Source organism: Mus pahari, chromosome 10, assembly GCF_900095145.1.
Source record: "Mus pahari chromosome 10, PAHARI_EIJ_v1.1, whole genome shotgun sequence".
In the NCBI taxonomy this organism is placed as follows: domain Eukaryota; kingdom Metazoa; phylum Chordata; class Mammalia; order Rodentia; family Muridae; genus Mus; species Mus pahari.
The window spans coordinates 40,577,136-40,593,417 of NC_034599.1; the positions used below are offsets into that span (position 1 = coordinate 40,577,136).

Here is a 16,282-nt window from a genome sequence, read left to right on the forward strand (position 1 = left end):
TCTCTCTCTCTCTCTCTCTCTCTCTCTCTCTCTCTCTCCTCCTCCTCCAACTTCCCTTCCCATACCCTAAATAAACCCTATTCCATACTAAAAAAAAAAAAAAAACCTAAAACCTAAAACCAAACCCATCCTGTATCTGGTGGGAATGAGGGATAGCCTAAACTGCCATTCTCAGTGAGCTTTGAAAGGGTGGTCATTTGAATGACTGAGTTGACCCTAGTCTGAATGACTGGAGTAGGGAGTTGCTGGCATTGGGGTGAGAGAGAAATAAAACATCTAGTACCTTCGATGGCCCCAGGTAATGCAGAACTTACCTATTCCACATCACCCTGTGGCATCAGACTCTCCTCTGCAATGTGCGTGCTCTTGGAGGCAGTCTGAGTGTAGTCTGTAGTGCGGCTGTGAGATGTGAATGGGGGCATCGGGTTTGAAACGTGGCTATGCACCAGAAAGCGTGCAGTCAGGAAAGAACCAATCTCCCTATCCATAGAATGGGGTGTTCTACAAAATGGAATTTTGAGCAATGGCTGGATTCAAGGCTTGGCATAAGAATGAGATGAGTAACGTTATAAGAAAAAGAAAAGGTGGTTGCCTGGCACTAGAAAGATGCTAAAAACCCACAAAAACCAAAATTAAACAAACAAGAAAACCCAAACAAACAAACACCCCCCCCAAACAAACAAACAAAAACCCATCAGTGGTCACAATAGTGCATCCTGGTATACTGGTACCTGGTAACCCAGGTGTCCTGGCTTGTTTGTTTGTTTTATTTTGGTCAACGTAAGTTAGAGTTCTCTGGGAAGAAGGAACCTTAATTGAGAAAATGCCTCCATAAGACTGGCATGTGGGGTGTTCTTTTAAAATTAATGATTGATGGGGGAGGGCCCAGGTGAACAGTGCCATCCTGGGCAGGACATACTAGGTTGGATAGAAAACCAAGTCGAGCAAGCCAAGGGAAGCAAGCCAGCGAGTGGCATTCCTCTGTGCTCTCTGCTTCTGTTCCCATCCCCAGGTTCTTATCTTAATGCCCTGCCCTGAAGTCCCTCAGTGATGGATACGTAAACCAAGAAAATCCTCTCCTCCCCGAGTTGCTTTGGCCCTAGTGTCTCTGCAACAGAAAGCAGCTTAGACACCAGGTGTGCCCAGATATGAGGAAAACCAAGGATCGGAGGCAGGAGACTTGGTCCCTGTGGCTTTGTCTTGCCCAATGACAGCACAGAGTCACCTTCCCAGTTACCTGGGAAGCACTCTGGTGCCCTCTGGGAGACTCTCCCGCTCCTCCCCAGAGTCTAGCCTTACACTGTCTCCACAGTGTAAATGAACCACAAAAGGGTTTTCTGGTGTCTAGCTCATCCTCTGGGGTTTGGCAGGTACTGGTAGCTGAGCAGAGACCCTGCGATTGCTCCCCGTCTGGGCCCAGTTTGCCCAGGCTTGAGAACAATCAACCTGATGCTACATAATCTGTCTGTCTCACCTGTAAACCTTTGTGTGCCAATGCATAGCTGTAATCAACCTTGCAAAAGAGTCTGTAAGACCTCTCCAGCCCTCCTGCCTGGGGGGGCTGGGGGTGCTCCATGGGAGTTGGATGGGGGTGGGGACACGGAGGGGGTGGACAGTCGTGGGGCTGCCATGGCAATGCTTGTTCACTGATCACGCTATGCTTCTTTTATTAACTCCATTGTCAAATCCAGTTAATACACACGGTGGGAAGGCTTGTCAGCAAGCCCACCAGAACTGCGTTGCTGGTATGGGAAACGCCAAGTCCAGTATGGTACATCTACTTTCCCCACCGATTACTACTCTTGAGTGTGAACGGAAGACGCTAGCTTCTAAAATAGCATTTCCGGCCTTATGACAGGCACGGGGGTGCCTGTTGTCTGAGGTTCTGCATCTTTCACAAGCTCCCAGGTGACTCTTATACATATTCATGTTTGCACACCGCTGTTTTTAAGTTATTCTTTATCACCGTCCTCATCCTAGGTGCTCAGTAAATATTTATTGCGTAAGGAGTCGTTTATCTCACAAGTACTTCCTGCTTCTCTCCTATGACAAAATACTCATAACCAGGGCCCCAAATACTTGAGTGGTGCTGGACACTGACTGTCTCCAGCAACTGTCCTCGAGGTAGAGACGGTCACCTCCGTTTTACAGAAACAAGGCACAGAGAGGCGAGGTTGTCTCGCCCGGGGGTTGCATGACTTACTTATAACTGATAAAGGAGGGATTCAAACCCACAGAGTGTGGCTCTGACCCACAGTGTAAGCACCTGCCCCTGTGCCCAGGGGACGGAGTGATCATTGGGATGATCATGGTCCCCAGGAATTCACAGCACTGTGCAGTACCCCTCTGATCCTGCCTCTTGTCTGGTTCTTTCCGCCCTGAAGACCTGCCACCTTCTCTACCCACGCAGACTGGGTCCGGGCACGTACTCTTTAGAACTCTGAGTAGGTGTTTCAGGTGCCCAGGGCTGGCATGGAGGAGTGCCTCCATGCAGAGTCTAGTCAATGAAAGGAATAAACATGGCCCAGGAGGAGCACTAAATGACTCACTGTCCCCGCGGAGGCAGCGCGGTGTTGATATCTCAGTCCCCTCTGGTTGTTACTTCTGATGACTGGGCATGGTGATGTGGGGTAATTCCCTGTGCACCACAGAAGGATGCCGGGTGTGCCTTAGACGGCAACCAGACACCCCCCCACACACACACACCCAACGGGCAGGTGGATGGGAGACCACGGGAGTAGCCTGTAGCGACACCAGTGTCACGTTTCCTTTGCCAAGCTAATCCCCCATGTGATGCCCAGACAAGCCACGGGTGAGCTAGTTGGTAGACAGGATGGATCCGCAGATTCTAGCTTTGACCCTGGGGGCAACCAGATGCCCGGGGGCGATTTCTGGTTTAAAAATATTACCCTGCTATTTCTATACTTCTAATCTCCTAGCGATTTGGAGCCTGTTTTTATGAAACACAGTGTCAGGGTGGTGCTCAGCGTTCCATGGGTAGAGGAGATTAAATGGGTTTAAGTCTGGACATCTGTCACATGACTGCTGGGTCCATAACTTCCATTTTCTATTAAAAATCCATTTCCCCCTTTGACCAAAAGCACCTTTGCTGTTGATCTGAATGTCTCTCTCTTTATTTATGAAGGATTCCTCCCCCCCCAGGCCCGCCCGCTCCCCCTCCCGTCTGCCTGGCTCCTCACCCCCTGCCTTCCCTTCTCTCTGTAAATTTGCTTGGTTCTGCTGTAGAGGAAAGAAAGAGCTGGAGGGAGTGACAGAGATTTAAGGGGAAAGCTGTGGTCTGCTGTCATGGCATCTTCTTCCCAACTGGGGTTCGTTTGGGGAAGAGGGTGAAGGAGAAAGAACATAAGGTCCCAGACTAGGGACTCAGTACAGTGGTGGGAAAGCTCAGTGGGCAGCCCCCTCCCTGCGGCTGGGCTCCTTCCTTCCTCTTTTTCTCCCCTCCTCTCTTCTTTTTCTCTTTTTAATTTCCCTCTCTCCCTCTCTCCCTCTCTCCCTTCCCCTTCCTTCCTCCCTTCCTTCCTCCCTTCCTCCCTTCATTCCTCCCTCCCTTTCTCCCTCCCTCCCTCCTTCCCTTCCTCCCTCCCTCCTTTTCTTTCTTCCTCCCTCCCTCCTTTCCTTTCTTCCTCCCTCCCTTCCTTCCCTTCCTCCCTCTCTTCTTCCCTTCCTTCCTCCTTCCCTTCCTCCCTTCCTCCTTTTCTTCCTCTCTTCCTTCCTTCTTTTCTCTCCCCATTCCTTCCTTCTGCCTTTCTCCCTTCCCTTGTCTTCCTTATTCCTGACATACCTACCTTCCTTCCTTCCTACCCACCACATACCCCTATCTCCCCTTCATTCTCCCCCTCTTCGCTGAGACACCCACTCTTATTGTCCAGCCTGATCTTCAGCTCCTGGCTCGGACCTCAACCTCCTGGGGAGTTGTGAGTCCTGTGCACATCACTGTGGCTTGCGGCTGCCTTCTCTTCCTACCTGTATGTTTCGATAGTTACTGACTCCCCAAAAACCTCCTCTTTTTCACCAAAAGGACCCTCACTTTCCATGTCTCTGTTCATATTAAATAAGAAGGCCACAGAAGCAACTGTGCCCAGTCCAGCCTCCACTCAGGAAAACAGGAAGTCCTTGCTGGGACCCTGTTCCATGCCAGTGAGTCTCCAGAGAGCTGTCCAGCCCTAAACGCCGTCTGGTGTCTATGTGAATAAGAGCAGCCACCATTGTCCAAAGCCATGTGGCCATCCCTCCTGGTGCCCTTTCTAGTTTGTAGATATCACCTGCATCTACGCCTCCTGTTATTGAAGATTGCAGGCCATTGCTCCAGGTCATCCATCCTCCAGGCGGGAGGTCTCCACAGTTCCCCCAAACACGCCCAACTCACTGACAGTCTTGACAGCTGTCTGTCATGCTGAGTTCTCCTCGGGACTGCCTCCAGGCCAGCCTCCTATGCCCCCAGCCTCCACTCCCCACTCCCCGCCCCTGCTACCTTCCAGCACTGTGAAAGCCCACCTATAGAGGAACACGTTCTGCTCGCCCTGGCTTTTATCTGAGATCTGTACTTACCTTAGCTCCTTCCCAAAGTCAGCTCTGGCCAAGGCTTACCGCCTCTCCCGTTCTCCATTGAGGATCTTAGAGGCAGCATTCTTTGCCCTCTGACACTTCTACTTTCCCTGGAATTGTCTGGGACACTCAGCTGGTGTTTTGTGTATCTTTCCTGAAGTGATGAAAGACCTGAGTCAAAGAGGGACCCGGGAAGGGCAGGGTAGAGTAAAGAGTCAGGTTAAGAGGAAACGGGGGTGGGGTGGGGGTAGGGGGCACCTGGAGCCTCCAGGAGAGTCTGGACCCAGCCACCCTTGTGAGAGGAGTTGAGGCCTTTACTCTCCATAGCCCCTGCTCAGTAGGCCCGAGAGTCAGGGAAGACACACAGCGTCACCTGATCCATCTCCCCCTACTTCGTTTGGGGACAAGCACAGTGAGGCCCAGAAAGACTCAGTCTCTTACCTAATGTCACGCACGCACTAGGTGATGTGAGCCTCCAGAAGACTGACAGTCCCATCAGATTGCATTCAAGGCTCTGTGGTGCCTCATCTCCATCCTCCACTGCAACATCACTGCTCTGTAGATCTCCACAGGAGCTGGGGCAGGAGATGAAGTCCCCTAGAGGCCACACTAGACTCCCTGGGGCGGGGATGGGGGTGGGGGACGACCCTGGGCACCTGCTGCTTCCCTTCCATACTGCTGCTTCCACACCTATTCACCAGCTGTCCCTGTGCCCAGATTCCCCCTCAGCAAATAGCAGGGAACCCAGATACCCGGTGGCCAGTGCCTCAGTTTCCCCCCATGCATCTGTTCAGTCCCTTCTCTCAGCAGATAGGGCGAGGCTAAATTAATGTTTATTTAAGGGCTTCTGCATTTTGAGGTGACAGGTGCCTTGTGATAGTAAAATATGAACCCAACCTAAGTGCAAAATGCCATTGTTTTACACCCGAGGGTGATGCTTCATGATGGCAATGCACTGTCAGGACCGTAAGCAGAAATGAATGGTGTGTCTAATCCTCCCCAGCTCCCCCACGCTCGGAAGACAGCCGCTCGCACCCTGGAGTGGGAGAAATATGAGGCTACTAGCCTTTTGCTATAAATCTGCTGTTTCATCGGCCCTGACAGGTGGCTGGACAATCCCAGTCAATTCATCAATTAAATCTACCCATTTGTAGTTGCTGGGAACCTTGTGTCCTTGGCTCTGGGAAGAGCCAAGGCCTCCGAGCACGGGAGGGCTGCTGTTCTTGTGGTTGATGCTCCTGGTAGGAACAGAAAGGGCCTGGGGAAGGGCAATCCTCAGAGGCAAGGGGGGGGAGGGATAGCAGCCCAGCCAGAGGAGGAGGCAGGAGTTGTGCCTTCTGGTGTGGCCAGGATAGGGGAGAGGGTAGGCAGGGCTTCGAAGTCAGGAAACCCAGGTGTTTGTGGTTTGACTCAACTCTAGCTTGATTATTCAGCAGAGCAAATAGGTCTAAGTTCTGCTTCTGATGTGACATAGTTGGACTCCTGTTCTGACTTCAGTCATGTCACATAAATTTAGATGAGCCAGGTATCTCCTCAGCCGTAGTTTCTTTATCTTTAAGATGGAAATAATAATAGTCATAGTAATAATACTACTAATAACAAATTCGCTTATGGAATTAAGATGAAGGACAATAGCTACTACTGATATTGATATTGATATACTACTGACCCTAGAGTGGCCCACAGCTGACAGTGAAGTCAGTGATAGCTGTTATTATTATGTAAATATTGTCATCATCAAGGGTTCTGTCCAACTTAAATCACCTTCTCAGGCCTTTACAGTAAGTACTTGAGAGCCTTCTCCCATAAATCAGACACTTCCTGGATTCTTTTCTGCCTGAGAACTTCCTTGGTTTTCCTAGGTCTGTTTGTCAGGTACAGTGGAAAGTCATCTTATACCTTGATGGACTTTGGCTCCCCAGATCCATGAATCTGACATGGTGGGAGTGGCTGAGTAATTAGGTCAACTCAGGAAGCATCCAGAAACCCAGAGGGATGATGCCCTTGCTCCCTAAAGCTAAGGACTGCTGGGATGGCTGGTCAACCAGGGGCCACTTCCGGGAGAGAGAGAAGTAGAGGGGAGGGAGGAGAGGACATGAGGGGAGGGAAAGGGAGGGGAGAGGAGAGGAGGGGAGGGGAGAAGAGAGGAGAGGTAGAGAGGAGGATAAGGGAGGGGAGAAGAGGGAAGGGGAGCAGAGGGGAGAGGAAGGAAGAGAAGAGGAGAGGAGAGGTCCTTCCTGGGCAGCTGAAAATGGAAGTTGGTGGCCTGGTTGTGTTTGAGGAAGGGGAAGACTCTTCCGTATTGCACTGATCGTATTACAGCCACACCTTGCCTGTTAAGAAAGCAACTGCCTGGGTGGACCCGAGGTCTCAGTTACTGGTTGTGTGAGTCTTGAGGAAGTCATTTCCTTCTGGAAGTACCTCCATTTCCTCCTTTGTAGACCGGGATGATAATGGCCACTCAGTACTGGGCTGTTGGGAATAGGCCATGAGGCCATAGAACCAACCTGGCTCACAGGAGGTCCTCTGCAAGAACTTGTCAAATACATCTTGGGCAGGGTGGGGCCTCTCTGAAGGTGAAAATGGGGTCCCATACATGAGAAGTCTTGTAAAATGGCCCAATTTTGTAACCATGAGGAGTACTCTAGCCAGGATAGGCCAGCTACCCGGCTTTTGCGGTCTCCCTGAGCAGACACCCTCAACCATGGACTATTCCGGGGAGGTGGTGTGAGAAGAATGCCAAGTGATGCTGCCCCCCACCTCCCCGAGACTTTCAGCCGTTGAGGGTGCAGGGCCTGGTGGGGACAGCCGATGCATTTGCTGCTAAGAGGATGCCCCTGACACTGCAGCCAGAAGCCCACGATGTTTTTTTCCAGCACAGCTGCTAATGGCTTCATCACGGCTTTTTATGAGATGATGTGAATTGCTCTGGCCAATGAGGCTTAATGGCCTTCCTCAACGACCTGCCTGGTATATTCTCCCTAGAGACTCTGCTCCGAGTTAAGGCAAGAATATTAATACAGTCCGGATGTGGGCTCTCCCCCTCCCCATAAAGTTGTGGAAATTGAGGTCAAGTTGGGTCCCCCGCAACCGTTCTTTAAACAAGCAGCAGCGGTTGCTTACGCCTTCATCTTCCTGGTGGAGAGGGACTGGCTTCTAGCAAAAGACTAGAGGGCCTGGTTCTTTCTTCCTCTGGGTTGGCCTTCTTAAAGGCGAAGGCCCCTAAGTAGGGAGAGAGAGCCCCCCCCTTCTGATTCCCACAACAGATCAGAAAAAGTAGTTTCCAAGGCCTGGAGTTGGAATAGGTTGAGCAGACATTGCCCTTCCCGCCAGGTCGCCTGAGGATGTTTCCTTGTGGGACTGAGCTTTGGCACAGTAAGACATCAGGGATGAGAGGGATTTTCCCTGTCTTTCTACACTGTTTATTTTCAGTTGTGATGAAAGAGAAGGGAATTTTGTAGGCAGTCAAGACCAAGGCTGGATGGCTTTCTTGTTCTAGGTCCCCATAGGTCATCTGGAAAATGCTCTGAATTGGATCCAGATGAACTTTAGGGATCTAAGACAGCCCTCAGGGACCCCCACTGCCTTCCATCTCCTGGGCTAGCCCCCTTTCTCCACCCATTCTTCTTAGGCTGTGATTGTGAGACCCTTTCTCTGTCATCTGCGGTAGGCCGGGAAGAACACTGGAACAAGACCTAGCAAGGTCCCCAAACTTCAGATCCCCAGCTGCCCTGTGCTCTTGGACATTCCCCTAAGTCCCGGAAACCTATCACAGGGGATCTCCTGGATATTGTTTCGTTATGGCAACCTGACACAAGTTATAGTCATTTAGGGAGAGTGAACCTCAATTGAGAAGATGCCCCACTAGATTGGCCTGTGGGCAAAACTGCAGGGAATTTTCTTAACTATTGATGTGGGGGAGGGCCCAGTTCTCTGTAGGTGGTTCCGCTCCTTATAGACTGAGCGAGCCATGGGAGTAAACCAGTAAGCAGCATTCCTCCATGGCCTCTGCTTCAGTTTCTGCCTCTAGATTCCTGCCTTGGCTTCCCCTCATGAGAGACCGTGTAACCTGTTAGGCAAACAGAGCTTTTCCCAAGCTGCTTTTGGTTGTGTGTTTTTATCAAAGCTATGGAAGCTTGAATTAATAGAGGTGATAAAAGGAGAGTTGCTGAACTGGAGAAGTGGTTCACTGGTTAAAAGCACTTGCTCTTTCTGAGGATCCAGGGAAACTGGCATCCACATGGTGACTCACAACCATCTGTAACTCTAGTTACCAGGAGATAGGATGCCCTTCTGGCCTCTGTGAGCGCTATAGGGGCATGTGATACACATGTATACTCATGGCAAAACACTTGTGTATATAAAATAACATAAATACCTTTAAAATACACACACACACACACACAGAGAGAGAGAGAGAGAGAGAGAGAGAGAGAGAGAGAGAGGCACACGCCTGCCCCTTGGGGCTATGAAATGAGTTAAGGGGAGAGTTGGGAGTCAGGCTGCAAAGAGTAGGAGCTGAGCTCAGATCTAGGTACCTTTGTCTCCTCTGATATGAGCATCACCACAGTAGATGGTGATTTGGGACCCTCCATGCAACAGGGACTGCAGCAGCCTTTCTGCCTGGACTTGGTTTCGTACGGAAATTGAGACTTTTGACTTTTGCCATTCCTGTACCAACAAACTTAGAGAGGCCTATAAGCCAGGAAGTGTCCTCTCTCTTCTTTGCCTATCAATAAAATGGTGCTCACTAAGTGCATATTGACTGGGTGGCACTCGAAGGCCGGATGAATCCAGTGTCAGCCAGCGAGGCTTCTATAAATGTTTCTCCTGCAGACACTAACCAAGTCTCTCTCTGCCTCCCCTGCAGCCCGCCCCGAGGATGTTGGCACCAGCCTCTACTTTGTAAATGACTCCCTGCAGCACGTGACCTTCTCCAGCTCTGTGGGTGTGGTGGTGCCCTGCCCGGCAGCTGGATCCCCCAGTGCGGCTCTCCGATGGTACCTGGCCACGGGGGACGACATCTACGATGTGCCGCACATCCGGCACGTGCATGCCAATGGGACTCTGCAGCTCTACCCTTTCTCCCCCTCCGCCTTCAATAGCTTTATCCACGACAATGACTATTTCTGCACCGCAGAGAACGCAGCCGGCAAGATCCGGAGCCCTAACATTCGCATCAAAGCAGGTGAGGGGCCAGACACCTGTGCCCTGACAGGGTTCCCTGTGAGGTCTAAACACAGAATGGGGTAGGCAGGCTGGCGCTGCGAGGGCATGTATGTGGTGTGTACACGAGAGCTTGAAGGAAACATACTTGGGAACAGCTTGGCCACCTACTGTGCGTGCTTGGACAGAGCGGGCACCTCATGTGCACATTCTTAAAGTCTCTACCTCACAGCAATGCCCGTAGGTTGAGCTCACCATTGAAATAAGAAAATGTTGCTTGAGCTTCATTTTCTAAAGTCCCCCTTTCCTGAACCATACCAAGAAAAGTGCACGTTATTACATGTAACTGAAGCAATTTCCATATGGTTCAATTAATACCCAACACAGAGATACACTGGCAGCACCCCACAGCTCCCCAGAAGTCTCCCTTCTGCTTTCTGTGGTCTCTGTTCTCAGGACAGCCATGTTCTGGCTCGGGTAATGTAGATGTTTTGCCTTGTCCGTGTGCTTTATAGAAGATGGTGGCCTGTGTTCAGCCCTTTCTGGGATCTTCAGCTCATCATTCTCATCATGGGATTTGTCCTCACTGCCGTGTGTGGTGGAAGGTTGCACATTATCACCGATGTATAGTATTTCACCACGTAACGAGGCCATGTGCTATTGAACATTTGAGCGCTGCACAGCTCAGAGAACTGCTATTTCAGTGTATTACATGGTGGAGAACTATAGCAGTGAGAGTCTTTAGGGGGAGGGAAGCAGGGGAGAAAAGGAAAAGGCTGAGCTGTTGGTCAGGTCTGGAAGTAAGTGGCAGGCTTGGCTCAACTCTTTTTAACTAGGACATCACAACACACTATAATTCTGATAGAGATAGGAAGTGCCTCAAATAGAGGTGTGGCTGGCAGTTTTCTTTTTACAAGGGCACCCAGATGCAAGAGGCCAGTCTACCACACAGCTCCAGTGTACCATCTGTCCTGCAGCTGTGTTGGACAGGCTCAGGTGGGCAGTCTCTGGGAAGGCCAGCAGGCCTAGTGACAGACCCTTCAGAGCTCTGGACTCTGATCTCCCACCACAGAGCTTCTCTCACAGGAACAAGACTGCGAGTATCTAGGCCCAGAGCTGTGGAAGGCTGAGGGTTAAGCCATGCCTGTGCCCTTGGGGTCAAGGGTTGGCATAGATGCTGAGGCAGGGGACTTCTCTCCCATGCTCCTGCGGGTGCCTTCTTGGCAGCAGATCCTCTGCATAGCTTGGCCCTAAGTATAACCCTAAGTATGGAGCTTGAAGCCTGGATTTAAGTCCTGTTGTAGTCTCCATAACCAGGAGCCCTGAACCAGGGGTAAGGCCATCGTATCTCCAGCTGCATGCCTCTCCATGAGTTAGAATCAGCCTTCTCTGTAAGTCTACAAAGGTTTCTTACTGATGATGAGGCTAAGTCAAAATAGTCTTTTCCACATGCCTGGCTTTTTTGCATGGGGTTCAACAGATAGGGAAATTGAGGTTCAAAGGTCAACTTCCCTATATCCAGGACTGCCCTGCAGCTCAGAGGGGATCAGGACCTCCTTGACTGGTACTCTTATGTCCTCCTTGGCTGCCTCCTCCCCCCCCCCCGAACCTAACACAATTCACCCTTGGCCTCCAGGATCCTTAGGGTCAGCGCCCTCAAGCTCCTTTGTGAGATTGGGTGGAGGCTGCTAGACCCATGGGAGGGCTGGACTGGAGCCTGATGGCCTTTCTCTCCCCTGTCCCTTTTCTTCCCTCCCCTCCTTTCCTCTTGCCTGGAGAAGAGAAAGGATAAAGGCCTGGGGAGAGCCAGGTCCAGTGGAAACAAGCAATTAAAGAGGCTCTTGATGATGCCAGAGAGGTTGCAGGTGCACTGCTTAGGGGGAGGATGCCAGGGCCCTAGGTGTCGCCCTGGCAACCATGGCAAGGAGAGCAGAAGGGCATGCTGCCCAGGTGTCTGATGGGGACAAGGTCTGTAAGCACTGGGGGCTCTAGGTGTTCCAGCTCTGCTTGGCAGAGAAGGGGGTGGAAGGAAGAGGCCAAGCTGAGGAAAACGGGGGTAGACAGAGGTCTTTCGTCCCAGGTAGGATCAGTCTACATGCAGGATATGGCACATGAGTGGCTGCAGGTGACACTATGTGAGACATGAACACAGGGCTGGGAGCATGCAGAAAAAGACTCTAGCTGGTCCTAACATCAGGACCAAGACTGGTAGAATAAAAGGGACAGGAGGGCAGTAGGGATACAGGGACTGTATCAGTGTCTCCGACAACCCTTGTCTGGGTATCACCAATCCCGTGAAGAGAGCTCAATATCTAAACTACATTTCCCAGGATGCATTGGAATAGACCCACACTGTTGTTAGCTTGTATAATCTGGGTCTTACTTTGTTGAGTGATGATCTCTGTGCCCAACCCACTTGCTGTGCCTTTTCTCCACCACCATGGCCGTGTGACACTCTTCTTTCAATTTCTCACAGTTTTCAGGGAACCCTACACCGTCCGGGTGGAGGATCAAAGGTCAATGCGTGGCAACGTGGCTGTCTTTAAGTGCCTCATCCCCTCTTCAGTGCAGGAATACGTTAGCGTCGTGTCTTGGGAGAAAGACACGGTCTCCATCACTCCAGGTAAGGAAACGTGGGTGGTGGCTGACAGAGCTGCCCCGCTGGTGAATGGTGCCTGAATTGGTCTATGATCTGAACAAGATGGTGGTGGCAATGGCTTTAGGGACTTATCTGCTACTGCTCCGTGAAGTCTTGGCATATGGGCACCTTTGGTGTCCATCCTATCTTCTCTGTGTGGGATGGTGCAGCTCGTGTGCTGAGGCTTGTGTTAGCTATGACACAGACACAGGGTGGGGCTGCCATTGATTCCTGGGGCTCCTTTTGAACTTGACCTGATTTATGAGGGCCTTTGGCAAGCTCACTTTTGAAGTGTGGTCAGGAAAGGTAGGGTACATTTGTGCTCTGTGTGTGACTAGGATAATGAGGCTGGAGGTTTGGGGAACCAGGCCTAAGGAAGTGTGCATACAGCAGTCTACTTTGCCATGAACTGGCAGATAAGACCTAAGACTCCTCAGTGACTGATGTTGGAAAGGGGTTCGTCCTGTGTTGTAGGCTTGGAACCCCCTCACTGGTTCAGTCTCACCTAGGAATGATTGTCCTTCCAACACAAAACAGGTCTTAGAGCCTCACAAAAGGATCTCTTAAGTCCTTATTCAACCTCGAAGCTCCAATACTCAGCCTTTCCCTTTCCCCACACTACAGGGGCTCCATCGTTTTCCTTCCTCACTGAAGGTTCTTTACAGGAAGAACTTTGGTCTTCCTGTAAAATGGAGCGTCATGACCAATGTTCTTCAAGTGGCCCATTGGCACCAAGGTCCCCTGCCAGTTGTCTGAAATACTCTATGGTTTTCAGAGTTAGTTGGAGATGACAAGCCTCTTTGGGAGCGGTTCTCAGCTTGTGGGTTTTGGCCTCTCTGGGGGTCGAATGACTCTTCCACAGGGGTTACCTAAGACCATCATAAACCACAGATATTTACAGTACCATTCATAGCAGTAGCAAAATTACAGTTAGGAAGTAGCAATGAGAATAACTTTATGGTTGGAGGGTTACCACAACATGAGGACCTGTGTTAAAGGTCGTAGCATTAGGAAGGTTGAGAGCCACTGTTCTATAGGAATGTGTTATTGAACTGGATTCTTCATCTTGCTGAGAAACCTCCACCCTGTGATGTAAGCAAAACCTTTGAAATAGCAGTGCCCATAAGATTTGAATACTTCGAAACAGCACAATCCAAATCTCTCAGGAGCAGGCCTGGGTCTCAGCTCTGACCAGAGAACTTCAGATGGTTACAGGGACAGTGGGATGGGACCTATGCTTACATGTGTGTAGCTAGCATGGCAGGGGCTTTTAAAAAAGACATAAGTGCGTGCCTTTTCTCACTACTTTCCTTCTTTCCATTCCAAGCAGATGGCCAGGCCAAAAGATTTCCTGTTATCCGATAGGTTAACAGCATTGTTGTAGCAAGGCAGACTCAAAGCTATTTAAAGATGCCTTCTACTCTTAATAGTTAATAGGAACTGTCTGAAAGGAGAGTCTCTGAGAGAAAGGAATCCAGGTTTGGGGATGGTTCTGTGGGCACTCATAGTTCTTGGACCTTATGAGAACCTCCATAGGAACCCCACAAGGCCCGGAAGGAGGTTCGAAATGAGACATGGCGTACACATCTGAAGATCCAAATGGGTAAATGAAGTTGGGAGCACAGGCTGGCATGCGCTGGCACATCTCTGGGGAAGCCTTAGAAATGATGGACACTGAGATTCCTGTATTTCTAGCAGAGTCAGGTTTAAGGCATTTAAAGACCATAAGGAAATGTGGGCTTATGGATGAAGCATTATGTCTGTTAAAATAATAATTATTCAGTACTTACTATTTCCCTGGCACTGGGCTAAGGCACCTTCATACATCATTTTATTTTAACCTCACAAAAGCCCAGAAGTGTGTTTTCTCCTTTCTGCTTTATAGAAGAGAAACCCGAGGCTCCAAGAAGGAATCCAACTTCTTCCAGATCACGCGCCTGTTACTCAGATAAGGCATAAACCAGAGCAGGATTTTCCTCCAAGCCTGTGCTTCCCCTGCACACATACACACATTCCCAGGTTCTCTGAGTACCGTGAAGCTTTAAATGTATGCTGGATGGCGGGGCAGGGGTCAGAAATACTCACTGTTGGTTTTTAAAGGGATGTTTTGGTGGACCCAGACACAGGTAGCGATTAAGAACCTAGAATCTGGGACCAGACTGTCTGGGATGGAAGCTCACTCCAGTGCTTACTAGCTGGGTGAGTTGTCTACACTCATAGAGTCTCACTTCCTACGACTGTAGAATGGGTCTATAGGATTGAAATAAAAATAGGCAATGTTAGAAGGTTGCCCGCTCTTCTAAGGATGTGCTGGGTTGCAGCTGCCATTGTTTAGGTAGAAGACAGCATCCTTCATTATTTCTATCAATTCCTGTTGTGATGTGTGTATTTCTACTGTGTAGCTGACCTGGGTAGCTCACTGGGTTTCCTAGGAATGAGAGCAGTGGATTTTGTTGTTGTTGTTTGTTTTGTTTTGTTTTGTTTTGTATGCCTCCTCAGCTCCTAACCCGTTGCCCTCCATACTTACCCTGTGTTGAGTGGGGAAGAAATGTCTGCTTGATAATTCTGAGGGATTTGGGGAGACAGCCCAGATGGATGGGGATATGAAGACAAGCTGGTGGGTACCAGATAGCCAGACTAGAGCAGGTGGGGAGCGAAGTTTAACTAGTCTATGTGCCCAGGAGCTGGAGGCAGCAAGCTCCCCCAGGCACCCCTTGTAGTTGGTGCTTCAGAGCTGCCTTTGATGTCAGGACCAGGCTGGTAGCCCCAAAGGGCATAATTACCAGAGAAGTGGCCTTGATGCTAATCTATAGGGTTGTGTTAAACTTTGGGAGACCGCCTTTCTTTCCTTTGGTCTTGGAGAATTTTCCTCTCCTACCTTGCCCTCCAGTTCCAGCCATAATCATTCTAGAGACTTCTCTAACTTTTTTTTTTTTTAAATATCCAGGGAGGTGTCTTCCCAATACATTGAGTCTAATATGTTCCTGGGGAAGCCCAGGGGAACCAGAGACAGTGGGGTTTGGCTGCTTCTGGTCTCGGTAGGTGAGGACCAAGATTGTGGCCACAAGGCACATGCTCTAATTTTGGAAAATGCAAAGAGAATATACAAATTTATAAAGTAAGGCTTTTATTATACAAATTTATAAAGTAAGGCTTTTATATCCCCCATGTTCACGCATACCCAGTGTGCATGCACTCTGTCCATGTAGGTATGTGTGTTGTGGTCAGTAGGCACTGCATCTTACTGTCGAGGTGTCAATAATCTGGCCTGAAGCACAGAACGGTGCATAAGTGTCTGCATCCGGAGCAGGAGCCTATGTAACCTTTCATCTCTAGACCCATGGCACTAGTCCCTAATGTTCTAGGCTTCAGGACCAGCAGGAACAGGTGCTAGAAAGCTAAAGGAAGACCAGGCTGACCTGGACCCATTGAGGTCGCAAAAAGCATCCTCCTTAGGAGAAGCCCTGGGAGGAAGAATGGGAGCCAAGCTCCCTGTGCCTCTTTCTGTAGGAGCCGGGGAGCTAAACAAGCTCTGGGACCTGAGTATTTGCTCACAAGCTGCCCTTCCTGGCTAGCTACGCTGTCTTGGAATGGACACCGAAGTTCTTTCCAGCTTTTCGTTATGATTTCTCAGGGCTGGGAGAGGCGAGAAAGACAGCTCCTGTCTCCACTTGCCTCCCCATCTTCTCCTGCCTCCAGCGTTGGGTTGGCTTTGAATCTTGCCTTCTTAAAGTATATGTAAGATCCTTGGCTCGCTGGATTCCTACCCCAATGTCCCTTGTAGAGTACCTACCATGTGTGTGTGTGTGGGGGGGTGGTATGTGTATGTGTGTGTGTTGAGTATGTGTGTGGTGTGTGTATGTGTGTGTGTGTAGTGTGTGTGTATGTGTGTGTGTTGAGTATGCATGTGAT

The 16,282-nt window shown here is 50.1% G+C and overlaps 1 protein-coding gene across 2 annotated transcripts in view; it reads left to right on the plus strand.

Moving 5' to 3' along the window:
* Positions 1-16,282, plus strand: part of Dscaml1 (DS cell adhesion molecule like 1) — a 321,027-nt gene that overhangs the window by 7,813 nt on the left and 296,932 nt on the right. For both annotated transcript variants that reach the window (XM_021206575.2, XM_029543062.1), the window contains exons 2-3: positions 9,437-9,754; positions 12,209-12,355. In XM_021206575.2, coding sequence (XP_021062234.1) covers positions 9,437-9,754; positions 12,209-12,355 — 465 coding nt within the window. The remainder of the gene's footprint in view (positions 1-9,436; positions 9,755-12,208; positions 12,356-16,282) is intronic.